Source organism: Micropterus salmoides, unplaced genomic scaffold, assembly GCF_014851395.1.
Source record: "Micropterus salmoides isolate LMB-PRFRI ecotype aquatic unplaced genomic scaffold, ASM1485139v1 Ms_hic_scaffold_9, whole genome shotgun sequence".
NCBI lineage: Eukaryota > Metazoa > Chordata > Actinopteri > Centrarchiformes > Centrarchidae > Micropterus > Micropterus salmoides.
In genome coordinates this window covers 11,957,948-11,975,564 of record NW_024044681.1, presented here as the reverse complement: position 1 = coordinate 11,975,564, position 17,617 = coordinate 11,957,948, and the positions used below count along the sequence as shown (strand labels likewise).

The 17,617-nt window shown below is 40.4% G+C and overlaps 2 protein-coding genes across 4 annotated transcripts in view; one reads left to right on the top strand and one right to left on the bottom strand.

Annotated features, from left to right (window-relative positions):
• Nucleotides 1–17,617, top strand: part of capn5b (calpain 5b) — a 64,765-nt gene that overhangs the window by 21,108 nt on the left and 26,040 nt on the right. For all 3 annotated transcript variants that reach the window (XM_038707912.1, XM_038707910.1, XM_038707911.1), the window contains exon 3: nt 9,797–9,928. In XM_038707912.1, the coding sequence (XP_038563840.1) occupies nt 9,797–9,928 (132 nt within the window). The remainder of the gene's footprint in view (nt 1–9,796; nt 9,929–17,617) is intronic.
• On the bottom strand, nt 15,371–15,853 carry ompb (olfactory marker protein b). Its single transcript, XM_038707917.1, has one exon. The coding sequence runs from the start codon at nt 15,851–15,853 to the stop codon at nt 15,371–15,373; it is 483 nt and encodes a 160-aa protein (XP_038563845.1).

Here is a 17,617-nt window from a genome sequence, read left to right as displayed (position 1 = left end):
GGTGGAGGAGGATTTAGTAGCGCTTTTAAAAGTGAGTCAGACTTGAGTCAGTGGCACTGCTTATTTTGTCATTATAGAACGCAATTTTGGCAGCACTGATGCTTGTTGAGAAGGAGGATAGGTGCAATTGGTCGCCCTTAAGGTCTACATTTGCAATTCGCAGGGCTCATGCCGAGGTATTGGTTGCAAGAAGGGTGTTTGTTTTGATTGGATAAATGAAATTGAGCAAAAGGGGAAATGATGCCAAGTAGCATATTGTAGCTTGCATGTTGCAAATTTGATGAAATGTTGCTCTGGGCTGCATTTGGAACATGTGATACTTCAGGTGGTGTCAAAACAGGCAATGATGGACACAGCTGTTGTCTGCCGGCAACCCAGTGTTTGTAGATGGTCTTGAAGGACCTCTGTAATGTAATGATTGATGGGATTCTTAATATTTAGAGCTGTATATTACATTGTGATGGTATGGTATACAGACAAATATGATGTTGTTTTATCGCCAAAGTGTTACAGTTGTAGTGCAGTGGTGTAGATTTCTATATCCTAATGTGGAGAGACATTTCAGTGTCCTTTACAGTTTGAAAAGACTGAAAAATGTTCTGCTTCTAAAAAGCCTGTCAGCAGCAGTCTGATGTGTGGTAGCGAGTGGACGCTTAAAAAAACAGAATATAAACTGGTAAATCATCTTCATGGATTTCAGCTCCCTAAGAAACTTGACATTTTTAGCTCATGTAACTTCTGAGTCTCCAATCTCCACCAGCAAAAACATGTCTGTGATGTTTTCTGACAGGCACAAAGACACTTGTGTTCACCCACTTTTATCTCACATGATTAATAAAACTGAGATTGATAACAAATCACTTTAAGTTTGATGCATACTGTAAAACGGTAAAAGAAATTTTAACATCAAAAGTGAAATCTCAAGCTATTTTGAAACCTAGAGTCAGTTTGCTTTGGTCTGAATTCAGACAGTTATTTAGATGCGCTGATATACTAATTCATGTGAAACATATCTGGAATACTTGATCATTTATTAATGGAGTAAGGCCCTCTATGCCAATTTATTAAGCAGCTGCTTAATGATTTAAAACTGGCTCACCATTTGGACTTGATGTGAGAGGAACAAGAACTCTTCAAAACTCCCCAGCTGCTAAATCCATGGGAAACAAAATCTCTAAAACACCAGACATGCAAGTTCAGTCCTGAAAACTGTGTTAACAACAAGCAAGCAACAATATCCCCACTTTTCTTGGTCGTGGCAGCCTTGTTAGTGTCCCTTAGGACTTCCAACTGCTGCCAAATTGTCATTACTGTATTAAAGGGGAGGTAAATTAGATGCAAAATGTGATTGGTTAGATTTAATGTCTCTCTATTTTCTAGCTTTGTTTAGCTGTTAGTAAGGCTATCTACAAAATTATACAGTGACTACCCTGATTGGCTGAGATTGGCTGTGCTTCATGTTTCCAAAACAGACAAATTACAGTGGTGCTGGGAAGATATATTTTGACTCTATTACACTATACACTATTACTTTGCGCATTACTTTGAGTCATTTCCTCAGTTATTTGATGCAGGAAAGAGATTTCTTCCTAATCACAATTCAAATCCTAAAGTATTTATTTTTTATTTGACGAAATATGTGATGAAATATCTCTAAAGCAGTGGTGGTAGAACAGATATCATATCAACAGTATCGTTGGTGTTTATGTGAAGATAGGAGAGGTCGTGTTGTCAGTGGCAGGGTGAAGGTTCACACAACCCCCCAGAGGTTGTTGTGCTCGTCGTTATCCTTGCTCAGATGCATCTAGGCGATATTTATGGCTACAATGAAGTCCATGTGGCAGAGCATGCAAGCTTAAAGAGCAGGCTCTAATAAATTGTTCCTCCTCCTCTCTGTCTCACATTGTCTCTCAGCCTGTCTGTCTTACCCCTGCTGCCCTCCTCCTCACCCTGCATCTCTTCCACGGATTTGTGTTTATTTATGTCCTAACTAGGCTAGGGTGGGGCGATATGACGATATACGTATACTGTGAGACAATGGAAATTTTTCAATAGAGAGTTTTCTATACCATTATTACCATGGGAGCTATTGCCAATATATTTGTTTATATTAGGTTATTTCAAATCAGAATCAGCTTTATGGACAAGTAGGTTTACACATACAAGAAATTTGCTTTAGCATCTTGGTGCATAACAATAAACATAGTAGGTGGAATATATGAGAAAGATAAAGCAAGTACTGCAGGTGAATAACATATACAGTCTATGGTAAAGAATCATAAATATGAAATTGACGAGATCTAAACATTATAAAAGAATGACAAGAATATGAACAATATGGCTGTTATTTAAATTACAGTTTGTGCTGAGATGTACAGTACAGTTACACTTATACTGTACTGTAAAGGGGGGTCAGTTTTAGTGGGGATCCCGGGCCTTGTTGATGAGGCCAGCTGCAGATGAAAATAAACTGTTGTCATTCCTTGATGTTTTGGTCCTGATGGACCGCAGCTTCCTGCCAGAGGGGAGTGTCTGAAACAGTTTGCGTCCGTGGTGGGAGGGGTCGGCCACAATCTTTCTTGCTCTCCTCAGAGTCCTGGAGGCGTACAGTTCCTGGAGGGATGGCAGATTGCAGCCAATCACCTTCTCTGTGGCGCGAATGATAAGCTGCAGTCTGCCTTTGTCCTTGGCAGTGGCAGTAGTGTACCAGATGGTGGTGGAGGAGGTGAGGATGGACTCAATGATGGCGGTGTAGAAGTGCATCATCATTATCTTTGGCAGGTTGAACTTCCCCAGCTGCCACAGGACGTACATCCTCTTAATGTTCTTAGTGCCACAGAAGTTGCTGGGTGTGTTATGAGTTCCACACAATTAGATATACAGATTTTCACCTGAACACGGGTATTATATTGTTACTCCGTATTGATTAACACCCTGTGTTTAGGTATTAGAATTGGTATAAGTGGAGAAATACAGGCCAGTGCATCTTGTAGGACTGCTCCATGGCAATGTTTAACAGACTTGATTTTTTGCATAATGTGATAAAATATCTAGTATTTTAACTGGATCTTCTTTTTTACCTTTTTGGCTATCATTTCTATAAGTTTTGTGTATTCAGCAAGTTATGGTAATTGCTGAGACCTGGGAACTCGTCAACATTGCTAAAAAGACAAAAAAAACAGGTCAGTCAGTTTAATTTGGAAAAGAAAACGACGACGAACTTTTGACATTTGACACGCTGTCTATTATAAACTTCCGTCACAGTTTATAGAGCGACTTCCTGGTTCAACTTTGACCAACTGTATTTCCTGTTGTTTTCCTGTACAGGGAGGGATTCTCTCCAACAATCAGGTGTGCTCATCCTCAGGTTTGCTACTAAAGAAATGATATAGATAACTGATCCACCGATTGACACTTCAACAAGTGACAACACAGGCAGAGAAGGAGAAGACTGCTAGTTATCAAACTTGTATGTAAACAGTGCAGGCTTTAAAATGTCCAGAAATCAGTTTTATATTGTATTTGTTAGATCTTAGGGATACACAATATTTTTTGATGAGATAAACGGAATGTACATTTACTAGAAAACTCCACATTCCTGTTTCACTTTCCAAGGATCTTTGAAGTCGTACTGCTAGATTCCATTTCTGTATTGTCTTTTTGCGCTTGTGTTTGGTTGCGTGTTTGCATGTGTGGCTGATATTTCCTCTCAAAGGCTGATGGATGGTGGTGCTGAGGAGGGCTGTGAAGCTGGTTGAAAGGTTCTCAGTAGCAGGGTAAATGATTAGGCTGTGCTCTGCCACAATATTCACATTACTTCAGTGTCTGCAAGGCCGGGCAGTGATCGATACTCTATTACTCTTCCACCTGAGCCAATCCTGGGATGGCAAGCCACCACAGGGAGCCCTTGCTGCTGCTCAGACTCCACCAATCAATGCTGTCGCATACACGCCGGGGAAAATGTGAGGTACATGAAACGACATCCAGACATTGCTTCACATAGTTGTACCAACTCGCATTTCAGCAGACAGGAAGTGCTTCAGTGCTGGTCTTTGTAAGGTGAGGGGAGCTGACTGGAGGTAGCACTGCAGTGGCCTCTTCTTCTGATTTAAAATTTTGCTTTTGCAGCAATCAGCATTGCAGAGTCAGCAAATTACTGACCTTGTTGTGTCCTGTGTGTGTGTGTGTGTGTGTGAGACCCCCTCATGCATGATCTGCATTTACATACACATGACAAGACTGGTACCATTACTGATGTTTATTGGTAAAGCAATAAGGGGGGGGGGGCTAAGCCTATTACAACCCTTATTGGATGGGTCGCCAGGCTATCACAGGGCTAACACTTACAGACAAACACATTCACACTTTCACACCCATGGTAAAGTCTTCGCCTTTGCCTTCTTGTCTTCTGACTGTGGGAGGAAACCAGAGCTCTCAGAGGAAAAACAATATGAAGACCTCCCACAGAAAGGCTGCAGCTGGCCGATGGCTTCAGTGGGTTTCTAATCATTGATCCACTGTGACGCTCTGACAGGAGTCAGTATATTTACATTTATGCAAAAAATATATTTTGTCACTGTAAATAAATTCAGTAGAGCTTAACCCTGGTAGAGTATTAAAGCATGGCTGCAAGTAATAATTATTTATATTCTCAATGAATGCTAGACATTATTTTTGGAGTAACTGTTTGACCAATAGAATAAAAAAAGTAAATCTCAAGTTGCCAGTGCCCAAGATGACGTCATCAAGTTGCAGACTTTTTCCAACTAAAAGACCCAAACCCAAAAATATTAAATTTACAGTGACATGAAATGAAGAAAAGCTACAAAACATGACATTTCATAACTTGGTACCAGCAGATCTTTGACATTTTTGCTTGATAAAATCACAATTAATTGTCAAAACTGTAGTATAAAATATATTTTTCTGTTGTTCGTCGACTGATCCTTTCAGCATTATATTTAAGTGGGAGGATTCACTCCGACTGCACACCTCAATAAAAACCAGCCAGCAACAACTGAAACATCCACACATGGGACCTTTGGACTAAATCTGTGTGACATAATGACCTGACCTGTGACATATTTGAAAACCTTCAAGGACCTTAATTGGGACTGTCACTTGACTACTAAATTCCAACTCCATACTACATACTAACTGTGCACAGTGTGTACTATTTACAAGTTTTATATTTTTTAGTTAGTATGGATTCTTGTTAGTTAGCTAGCTAAGCTGTTTTTGTAACTAAACTGTTAAGCCCCCGACATAGTTGCTTTTTACAATGCGTAGGCGTAGATAGGCGTCTGTGACGCAAACGGCATTGTTCACATACTTGCCTGCGTACTTTGCGTGTACCTGGAGGATTAAATGTTAATCCACTAGGGGGCAGACCAGGGCCGGGTCATCTCTCACCGCTACCGGATTACCTTCCTTGATAACCTCCAAATTTGAACAACTTAAACAAACCAAACATAGCGACACTTGAGGAGGTTATGATTTTAACGAGACATCATAACGATCTTGGTAATTGCGGACTAGCTGTAAACATCGTGCCATAAATCTTCTTTTTTAAGTCTGCTACTGACCTTCTTCTTCTTTTACGTTTTATAGCGGTTGGCAAACCAACTGCACAACCCCACCACCTGGGCTGGTGTGTGTAACAGGAGTTTGCTGCTGACCTGCCTGTCATATCGATATACTGCCCCCACGTTCATTTGCTGAATTGCAACGCGTAGTTAAAAGCACATATATCCAGGGCTTGAAAGTACACACTGTATTCTTCTTTTGGCATTTTTGCCAGTTACCAAATAGCTTTAAGGTGCATTGTCACCCCCCTCTGTCTGGACTGCAGTAGGACTGACTCTGATTGGCATGTAGCCTGGGAAAATCAAGACCGATGGAAATCAGATTAATGATCTGGATAACAGAGAGGGATATGTGCAGCTAAGTTTAAAGTGTATTTTCTATGGATACTAGAAACTTGATATGACAAGTGTAAAGACATTCACAAGGTATGATGATCAAATTGACCCAGACTTTAAAGTTTTTAATAAATGCAGTTGTTCACTTAGTCTCAGTGAGAATGGCCACTGTGTGTACGTTACTAGAGAAAACGCTCTCACATGTCTCTCTCCCTCTTTATTCTTCTTTTACTTTACTAACCCGTAGTTGAGTGCTGCAAGTGTGTAAAGATAAAGAGCTGTTAAGTGGTGCTGTGCTTTTCTCTCTCTCTGTTGAGTAATGGCTGAGGTGCCTATCGACCCACCGGACCCATAAAGCACAGAGCAGACACACTGTTCACACTGCACACTGCCAGCAGAGCTCTGCAGACAGTAGTAAAAATTAAGTTGTGCTCTATTTTATACTGGGTTGGTGTTAACCTTTTGTATTAAAAATCAGATATGAAGCAGTTTGTCTGATGTTATTTAGAGGTCCATTGTGTAATATTTGGAGGATCTATTGGCAGAAATGCAATAAAACATACATAACTATGTTTTCAGTGGTGTATATAGACCTTACATAATGAACCATTACGTTTTTATTACCATTTCTATCTACATACACCGGAAGTCGGCATGTTGCACTACCATGTTTCTATAGTAGCACAAATGAACAAACTGCTACAGAGCACCTTTCGTCACAACATTGAATACGCAATTGCAGCAGCAGCGTGTCGGCCACCGTAGCTTCTCCGACACGCTTGGAAAGGGAGGGGTGAGATGTAACTGAGAAGTTGGTTGCAGTTCACAACTGTCACCACTAGATGCCACTAAAACTTACACTAAACTTTTAACATTTATTGATGAATATGTTTTGTTATGTTTTTTTAATTTCCAGGGCGCTTTCATTTGGACTTATTGCGCATTCACACTCTTTTACTTACTAGTGATTATTTTATACGGACCTTTATTAAGTCAAAATGAAATTTCAGTTCTTCTCACTTTCACTGGAAATATGAACTAAAATGATATTGCAGCTTTTGTGCTTATTTTTCCATTGCTCAAGAGATGATAAAACAGTTTGTGGACATATTGTCTAAGTTTCAGGCACCTTAGTGGGCGTTTCCCATGACAACGTTTATCTGACATTTAAAAACCGGTATTGATAGGAGACGAGCTGTCATCTTCTCTGGCGTGCTAATGACTGGAGCCCTTAATAGGATAAGAATTGGTAAACCACTGGTCCCCTTTTTTTAAAAAGCATATAGCACTGATTATGTACCATTAGTGATTTAAAGAGGTCATATTATGCTCATTTTCAGGTTCATCAATTTATTTAGGGGTTGTACCAGAACAGGTTTACATGGTTTCATTTTCAAAAAACACCATATTTTTGTCATACTGCACATTGCTGCAGCTCCTCTTTTCACCTTGTGTGCTGAAGGCTTTGTTTTAGCTATGAAGTGATACATCTTGCCTCTACATGATCTTTGCTGGGAGTAGTGATGGAGCAGTGGATAAGGCACAAGCCTTTAGTGTGAGAGCCTCGTGTTAAATTCCCCGCTGTGACATGTCTACCGATGTGTCCCTGAGCAAGACACTTAACCCCTAGCTGCTCCAGAGTCGTGCGGCCTCTGAAAATTTAGCAATTGTGAGTCGCTTTGGATAAACGCACCAACTAAATGTAATGTAGTGAGATACACATGCATAATTCCTAGTTAAGGATTACTAGTTAATCAGAAACAGAGAAGGGCAAGTCAGCTGTACATCACCTTACCAGCTAAGCAACATGGACTGGAGCAAGAGTTTCAGAGTGGTGAGTTATTAATTTGTAACAAAAGTATCTTTCATCCATAAAGTTTTAACTGAGCTCTGTCTCTACATCACAGTAACAACTTTCTGCCCATTGACTGCCTGGAGGGTTGCTAGTGTTTGAAAGAGAGAGGAGTGTCACGCTCTGCCGGTTGGCCATCCTTTGTGTTGCACTTTTGAGTTTAGTATCTGCCTTAGTATGTTGAGTTTTGGGTTCTGTCCTGTCTAGTGTCCAGTATCTGTTTTATAGTCTGCTTGTCATGTCAAGTCTCTGTTTTCCTCTGCTCTCTCTCTCTGCCTCGTTAGTCTCATGTCTGTCACCTGTGTTGCTCCCGCCCTGCTCGTTAGTCCCTGTGTATATATACCTGGTGTTTCTGTCTTGTCCTTGTCCGGTCATTGTTCATGTTACCCCCCAGTCTGTCGTGTGTGTACTCTCTGCCTGCCTGTACCAGCCTTGCTTGTCTCATCTCGTCTCCCTGTACTTTTGGATTTTGGATTTCTGTTATTCAGCCACTCACCTGTAAGTGTGCTCGCTTTTGGTTATATTAAAACCCCTTGTTGAACTATACCTGCTCCACTCTGTGTCCTGCGTTTGGGTCCTCCAACCTGCCTCCACACCACGATCGTGACAAGGAGAGGTGTGTGCTGCAGCTCAGTGTTTTTCCACCGGTGTTTTTGAGGGCGTGTCGGAGTAGCCGTTTAGCGAGCATTATGACCACAAATGAGCTGTTTTCAGGCAGTTCAGAGCATTGTTTAATGTGGGAGATGGGAACTCCCTTTAGAAACCTATTACATGCGCAAAAAAAGATATATAACTCAATAAAGGAGATGGAAAAAAACAGCATAATATAAGCTCTTTAAAACATCTGTCCCTTTACATTGTTAAAAATCTGGGAAGACCTGTCGTGCTGTTCAGTTTGTATTTCACTCGGAAAGTGAACCCAAGTTAACCTAGCTTACTAACACACTAATGGTTATTGATTTCCATGAGACGTTACTTATTATTTTTACTTTTAGTGCCTGTCCACACCCTATTTTTTTATACAGTCTATGGCCACTCTGACATTACACAAATCAAATTACTCTTGGAACCAAAAATGTAGGCCCTAATGTTGCAACTTCTGCTCTATCATGGAAAAAAATAAAATAAAACATACATTTCTTCTTTTTGGTAATTGCAATTTTGACCAAAGTACAAATGTCATACCAAGGATATGCTATACATTAAGGATTTCACAGATAAATTAATTTTAATTTCAGTAAAACTTTAATGCACTTTTTATATTTTTTTCTGTATATTTTGAGATATTTTGTTCATTTTCATAGGCAGTGAAAATACAGTACTTTTTGTTTTTTGGCAGACCGCCACTCATTTGGAACATATTTATGGTGAGGTGTAGCCATTGTGTGTTGACAAAGGAGTAGAGGACAGTGTGCCTCTCTCTAAATGGCTTGTGTTCCTCAGCCTGTAGTTTTCATCCCACACATTTTCACAGGAACCCCAGTATGTCTGAGTGTGTATGTGTGAGTCCAGTACATATGTGAGAGAGTAAACACAACAGCAGCTTATTGACCACCATGTTGTTAGCTGTAATAGAGGTCTGTCTGTACACGTTGTGGCAGAAAATGGACCTCAACACAGCCGCCACAGGAAATGTGGTTTCATTAAATGCATGACGCCCTCCACTCTGGAGATCATGAGTATGATACGTGGGTGTATAAGGACAGATGGTCTCTTTCTGATTCATGAATTTGCCTCAAAAACCCTTTTATGTTCCTCTGTGTCTTGTACCGTTGACCATACATATAGTTTGTTCACCATAAACCTATTCAGAGGCTTTTTAACCCTACCAAGACTAAATACTTTTCCTGCTAAAATAATAAATAAAATATCTCATTGGTGTCAAATCAAGTCCAATTTTTGGGTATAATAGTACACTTAATGCCTCATTTTTACTTTAAAATGCATGAATTGTCAGAGAAATTGTTTTTCCAAATGCTGAACCTCAAGGATAACTGTTCTTTGTTTATCTTTGGGAGTGTAGGAGTTGTGTGAAGATCCTCACCTGTTTGTCGATGGCATCAGCGCACACGACTTACATCAGGGACAGCTGGGTAACTGCTGGTTCGTAGCGGCGTGCTCCAGCTTGGCCTCCAGAGAGTCTCTATGGCAAAAAGTAAGTCTTTGCCTTATCTTTTTTTTTATTTTTTTATTTTTTTTGGAGCACGAGTCGAAAGTATTTAAATCTCATATGGGTGTGTTTTTTATTGCTGACCCACTAGTGATTTCTCTGAACTAGCCCAGACAAAACTGATCAAACAGCTCACGTCATCTGTTATTGGGATGTAAAGAGAATTTCAACATATATAACACATTTTCTTAACCCGGCTTTTAACCACTTTTAACAAACTGCAACATGTTAATTGCTGAGCTTTATAAGTGCTGGTAGCCAGACCTTTAAACTTTGGACAGAGCCAGGCCAGCTGTTTCCCCCTGCTGTCAGTCTTTATGCTAAGCTAGGCTGACCACATTCTGACCACAGCTCTGTATTTCACACTCACACATGAATGTGGTATCAATATGAGCACGCTAAAGCAACGGTCTCTAATGCTCACAATCTAAATTGAGAATGTTTCTACTAGAACATATTGTCTTCACCATGTTCTGCTTTGCTCTTTCCTCTTGTGGTTTCAGTCGGTGGTTGTTCACTCACTCTCTAGGTGAAATCCCTGATTCTCCCTTTTAGTCAGATAACTTTCTCTCACTGACTGCCTCTGCTGCTGATTCAACATGCTCAGTCGGCTGAACGACTGCTAAGAAGGACAATGTGTCCGGCTGTGCCAGATAGACTGCAGATACTCTGGGCGAGCATCGGCCACAGACGCTCAATGATTCAACGCCACCCTACAACCAGCTGTCTGTTGATTTAACTATTTGAAAAAAGCCTAATTGTCGGTGCTTTTACAAAGAGGACCATTTTTTAATTGAGGGATAATGGAAAAGAGACTGTGAAAATTATGTGTCTTGAAGAAGGAGCTTTCTATGTACTCAATTGTATTAATTCCATATTTAGTGTCCATTAGGAACAATTATGATGACATGTAAACTCAAGAAGATTCATTACAGCGCCTCCTTGGTGTAGTGCTGACTGCCTCTGCTAACTATAGAGAAAGGTGCTTTAGAGATCCTTGCATCTACCCTAGTTAATTTAATTTATCTGACTTCTGTTTGAGAGATTCTGTGTCTTGCAGTGTAAATGCTGTTGGAAGCCTTTTACGCACTGATTAGAATAAATGTGTAAACATTTGCATGAAGATTGTCACCACAAATCTGCTATTGCAAGCTTTAGTCCAGAACTGGTAGTGTCATATTGACAAAAAACTGTTTTATTTTAACTGTACTGAGCTCTGGAGTGTGGGGTGTCGGGATTATTCTGAAATGTTCTTTGGCATTCATCTTGACAGAGGAAACAAAGTGATCACCCGAGGTTTAATGGGATTTGAAACAAGATGCCTCGGCCGGTTGTTGCGAGACGCTGGATTGTGACAGTTTGCTCAGAGAGAGTTTGTTCATATGGGCATGCTTACACAGTATCTTTCCCTATGTTTAGTCTCTAGCTCTGTTTCTCCTTGTTTCACACAATCATCCCAACTTCATATCCAATGAACAGCATGTTTTGGTTGATTATTTTAATTTAGGATTTTTTCTTTTCTTGTCTTTTTTTTTGTAAAAGTTAGACTCACTAAAATGCTCAGTCGTAGTCCATCCATGTGATTTGAAGTCTGGTTGACTGAGACCCATATAGGAGTACTGCCACAAGACTGTAGATGTGACCAGACAGAAAGCTGTTGCTTTAAATGCAACCAATAGAACACCTCTCTTGAATCTGTCTGTCTTCAAACTCTACCTTCCTTTTGGGTTTAGAAAGACACATTTTGACATCAAATGTCAGAGTGCTGTTGGTTCTGCCTATTGTAAAGTAGTTTGACATTTTGGAAATTACACTTGCTGATGCTAGGGTTGTTCCGATTGGTGAATGGATCGTTTATCGTCGATTAAAGGGATGATCAGCGATTGGTTTTTCATGCGCCGATATTAAAGAGATTTTAACTAACTCACTCCCTGGTCTCTCAAACCAAAGGCATGTGTCTTATCCACTGCGCCAACACCACCCCACGTACTGATTAATATGAGTAATTCATTGTGGAGCTGCGGGCAGCACATGGATGTACCTGTTTGCTTGCTCGCTCGCTCTCTCTCTCTCAAATATAAATTCAAATTAGCTTTATTGGCATGAATGTATAGCAACAATATTGCCAAAGCTACATATAAAGTACATAAGGACAATTAATTTCATACATGTCATTAGATAAATAAATAAAACAGCAAAAGTTGTGTTTGTGTGTGTTAATACAAAATACAAAATAAAATAATAATAATTAAAAAATATATATAAAATGTAAAAATTCCGTAAAAATAAATATTTTTAAATAAGTAAAACAATAAGCGTGTGTGTTAGTGTGTTAGAAAATGAAAATAAGATATTAAATAAATAAATAAAACGTGTGTGTGTGTGTGTTTAATTTTTTTAAATTTAGTAAATGACACAGTAACGTGTGTTATTATAATATATTAAAAAATTTAAATAAATAGATAAAACTGTGTGTGTGTGTGTGTAATAATAGGCAAAAAACACTAAAATTAATTAGTTAATTAAAAAAAAGATTTAAAAAATCAGTATCAAATGTGAGATTTAAAAACACAACAATTACTAAAATATCAAACAATAAAAATAATATTAATTTGAAAATTAGTACAATTATTTATTAGCCTAAGTTTGCACTGGTTGTCCTCAGTTCATGGCATGATGAAATATATTTTGCAGCAATTATTTGACATTTGGGCATTTCTCCCAGTTAATAGGGGAGTTACTGTGTGTCTGATATAAATTTGAATTCGGGGTATATTTGGGAAATCTTTACAAAGTGTTTTTGTCTTAGTGTTTTATATTTATCTCTCTCTCGCTCTCAATTTAATTCAAATTAGCACAAACACATTGAAACAGCTGTGTGTTTGTAAAAAAACTAATGCATGGAAGTTAACTCTGAGAATTTAGTCTATCTATTACACAACGCTGTCAGTGTCGGAGATGCATATGTTAGCTTTAGAACTTGTGGGTTGTCAAGGTTGACACGTTGTACATAGCTGCGGTGCCACAGTTAAGGGCCTTTCAGACAGAGTGGGATGTGTGAAACCCATTATTTTAAATGGCTTGCGCCGCGCCACGGCGGTTTGTTGCTGCGTCGAGCAAAGCACAAGCACAGCACAGTTAATGTTCATGAGAGGGCCATTACATGGTAATTATGTGGGAAACACTGTACTGTGTATTAACCACGGTATTAATAGATGTTTCTGGTGGTTTCTCTTGTTTCTTCCATGCTGACATTTCACTGACTTGCTGCAATGTTACACCACCCCCTGCCAATCAGATCGCCAATCGGTGATCTCAAGTAGCCATGAACAAGTGATATGAAAATAGAGACAATCACCCAACCCTAATAGATACCATTCTCATATCTGCTGTTAAACTTGAGGTTGCGTGTGGGACCAGCACCCGCTTAGCTTAGCTTAGCTCAGCAGCCGCTTAGCTTAGCACAAAGACAGGAAACAACTTCTTGCAGTCACTGGAAGCTTCTGGGGTCTCCCCTCTTTGCCTGGCAACTTCAATAAGTAGTCGGGTCCATAATTCCATGGAAAACACAGTTTCATGCATTACACAATTGTTATTATCAATTACAACGACCCTTAACGTAATGAAAATTAAAATTTTATTATAATTTCACATTTTTTAACGATAATACAGCAGAAATTAATACTGTAGATAGGTGAGTGTATATGGTATGATAACTGTCATTCATACCATGGCAACCCCACTTTAGTTAGAGCCATACTAGCCGTTTCCTCCTGTTTCCAGTCTTTGTGCTAAGCTATCTGGCTTCTGGTTGTAGCACAAAAATGAGATTGTATTTATCTTCGCATCTGACTCTTCACCAGAGAGCAAATAAGTGTATTTCCCAAAATATCAAACTTTTAAAATGTGAAATAAACAGCCAAATGCTACGCTCTGAGTTGCTGGCGAAAAGAAATTCATCATTATCCTAAATCAAAAGACTGAGAATAATCCAAATGGGGGGAAAAATAGAAAAACATGTTTGGGTCCTTATGTAATGGTCCTGCAGGCTGGATCTGGCTCCTGCTGTATCCTGTTGGATGTGTAGTTTGAAACTGGACCACAACTCAAGTTTATTTTCAAGAGCTAATGACATTAGACCTCTATCTGAAGTCAGTTTGTTAGATCTAAACAATAGTAAAAGTCTTCCTTTGTACAGATTTGTTCATCTGTTCAGTCTCCTGTTGGCCATTAGTGTTACTTCCTGTCAAAGCAAAACACTCGTCCAAGTCTCACAGGAGCAGAAACTGTTCCCCTGTGATACTTGCTGGTACAAAACATTGTTATTTTGTATTGCTTTTGTACATGTTAATTACCTGCAGCAAAACTGCCAGACCTTACAGTGCCTTTCATTTTGCTCTAGAGCTACTACAATGTCTGATGTTACATGGTATGTTTGTTTAACATCACTTAATAAGATGACCAATGAGTTAAATTCCCGTAAACCTTTTCCATTTGATTAACTGTTGGTCAAAGGGTGACAGGACAAGAGGAAGCAAAAGGACACATACCAATGAGCACACTCAATAAAAATGTATATTTATACATTCAACGCTATAGACGAGATCGATTTAATTGCGACTCCTGAAAAAGTGCAGCCTTAGACGTTTTATCAAACAAAATGGAGGCTCAGCCTCTAATGGATTGATAGTTCAGGTGGCAAGTTAGTTGTATGCTTCATACTGGAGGCTAATACCTTGTGACATCTCAGTTGCTTTCTGTTCTCACACACCTCATCTGACGCGCGTCTTTTCATTCACAGTCACCGTTTTCTGTTCATACCTCGTTGCAGAGGAAATCGGTGAGCGTGAGATCCACATGCCTCCCCTCTCTTATTTGTCAGGGTTACCATGCAAGACAGAGACAGATGAGGCAGCAGGAACCTGTTCCCCCATCCACCCGGGGAAAACTCACACACATACACACAAGTACACACTGTCTCTATACATTATCTCATGTGGGACTCATCAGGGTGGGCTTTTTGTCAAACAGGATGAGAGGGAGAATAACATTTTTGCTCAACATATAAGATCAAAGAAAAGTTAAGAAAATGCAGATGCACCGTTTTGATTTATTTGATTTATTTGTATTTAGCTGTATTTATGTCCAACATAATAGGATACAAAGAAACATGTTTTTGATCAACAGGTTCAGCAACAGAAGCAAGTTACATTTGTTTTGTAAATGAATCCTGTTGCAAAAGGAGAAAGGAGGAGAGTGTGTTCTTGTAATAACAGGTTATCAGATGATGTAACATTGAAGGCTTTCTCTTCTGCAAAAAGGGAGCCATCCTGATAAAAAGCGCAGGTTTAACCTAAAGTTTACTTTCTTCAACTAAACACACACAAGCACAGAGTTTGTAGCAGGTATCTCTCCAAATGTTTGAGCTCAGCTATCCACCGTGAAGGTGATGGAGCAGTCGACAGTCTCAGGGCTGCAGCCTTCTGCAAATGCAAACAGGAAGTACATCACCTTCCTTACCTTAGCCAGCTCAGCGATCCTCTCGCCAAACTCATATGCGTCAGCCTCGTAGCACTGAACAGGAGCATCGCTGGCATCCCCCGGCGCCCTCCAGAAAACCCCGGCGGGCTCCAGCAGCTGACGTGTCATCAGGTTGGTGAGGTCAGGCGTCCAGAGCTGTGAGGTGGCCGTGATGGTGACGCGTCCTGCCTGAGCCAGACACACCGTCCACCGCGAGAATCGGAGGGACTGTTTCGAGAAGTCCAGTCGGTAAACAGCCTCGTTGGGCAGCAGCAGGCGTTCACCTTCCTGCCTCTTCTGGCCTCGCTGCTGCAAGGACTGAACCCGCAGGCGCATCACCTCAGTCAGCTGGTTGTCCGGCCGAAAGGGCAGCTCCAACTCCATAGACATGCTTGGACGGCACACCACAGCGGGCTGAGAGGTCGATACCAACTGCAAGGCTGGATTAGATTGGCAGCTATGTCGAAACTAAGTGTCTTCACTTTGTCTCTGTCCTCTTCCTTCTGTCCAGTAACTGTCTGTGCTCCTGCCTGCTGGTTGGTACAATATACATGTGTACATGTCTGTGGAGCATTGATAGCAGAGGGTGGGTCTTACACAGTAGTACAGAAGAGCAGAGGTGCTAGGCAACAAGATCTAATGACATTTGCATCCAGATCACAGGGTTTGCCCTTAGGGAACTGTGCTTAGTACTGTTTGTCATTTGTTTATCACGTGTTTTTGCTTTGGTACAAATCCTTAACCCTTAATACCTGACATAAAGCAATGTAAATGTGAATATCAGAACTGGTAGCCCCTTTTATGTTGGTGTTGGAGGAGGCGATGAGGAGAAGGAGGAAGGAGTCTGGGGAAAGCCCCTTTATTCCCCTTAGTGTGCATATTGTAAGATAGCAGGGGAGCCAAGGTGCCTTCTGCTTGTGTTTCTGGTCAGTCGTCAGGTCACTTACCTACCAGAGTTCATTTGCTGTATAGTGACACTTGGCCCAGATGAAAGCTGAAATAGATAAAGCCTTTGCTCTCGCGCTATGCACAGTGCAGAGTCAGAGAGCAATCTATAGCAGGGTGCAGTGCAGGGGAGATTGCCTCCCGAAGGATTACAAAATGACTCTGAGGTTTCTGTGGTGCAGTGCTTTGTTTTTTTTTCTCCCCCCTCCTCCTCTTTCTAAAGGAGCTGTTGCTGCTTCACAGAGCCGGTCCTCTGGAGAGGCCAGATTCTCTCCATCAGAAGAGTGTCACCTCCTGTAGAGAGGTTTGACAGGAACTGCTGTTCAGTTAGCACACCTTGACATCTCCAAGGACCCCCGCTGGAACACTGTCAGTTAATTCACATGCTGTGTCGCTCACTGCATCATTTGCAGTTCTTATTGCATGCCATAGTCATACTGGTAAAGGTTTCCCTTACGCAGGTCCCCTCTGGGTTGGGTGCTCTATTACATCACTGAGACACTAGGGAGGCAACACTTTTTAAGAGCAATAAAAACATGAAATAATGCAGAAAATCAAACTGAGTAACCCTCTGTACACGACTTGTTCAGTACTAAAAATGGTGGAAAAAGTGAAATGTTAGCAGCTAATGAGGCATAAAGTTTTTCTCTGCAGTTAATGGAGACCAAAACAAACAGGAGAGTGAATAAGGTTAGCCGGACTGGATTGACAGTGGTTATCTATTATCAAGCCACTAAGGTCGGGATCCCCTATTGTCAATTAACTTTGTGGTATTCAGTTAAACTAGCTAAGCTATCAGACGTTGATGCTTTCTTTAGAGAACAGGTTTTTTATACATTTTCTACCCCACGAGGGAAAGAGTAGAGTACAAACTCTAAACACATTCTTTGAGTCAACAATTTGAAAGTAGTCTTAGTGAGTTATTTATGTAAAGGTAAATATAATTATTTCAGCCATCTATTGTGTCTCTGTTTGACTCATCTGTACTGCTATGTATTTTGCTTATTTTTATTTTTCACCAAAATAATAACTACGGTTCACAAAATGGAGACTGGGTAGTTGGGGCCTCACTGGACCACAGCAAAACACACACACACACACACACACACACACACACAATGCAGTCCAATAGTTATTACCTCTCACCCATGTCCTATTACAGTTGGATTTATGACTGAGAGAGCCAAGGTGATAAATTTGTCCCCTAAT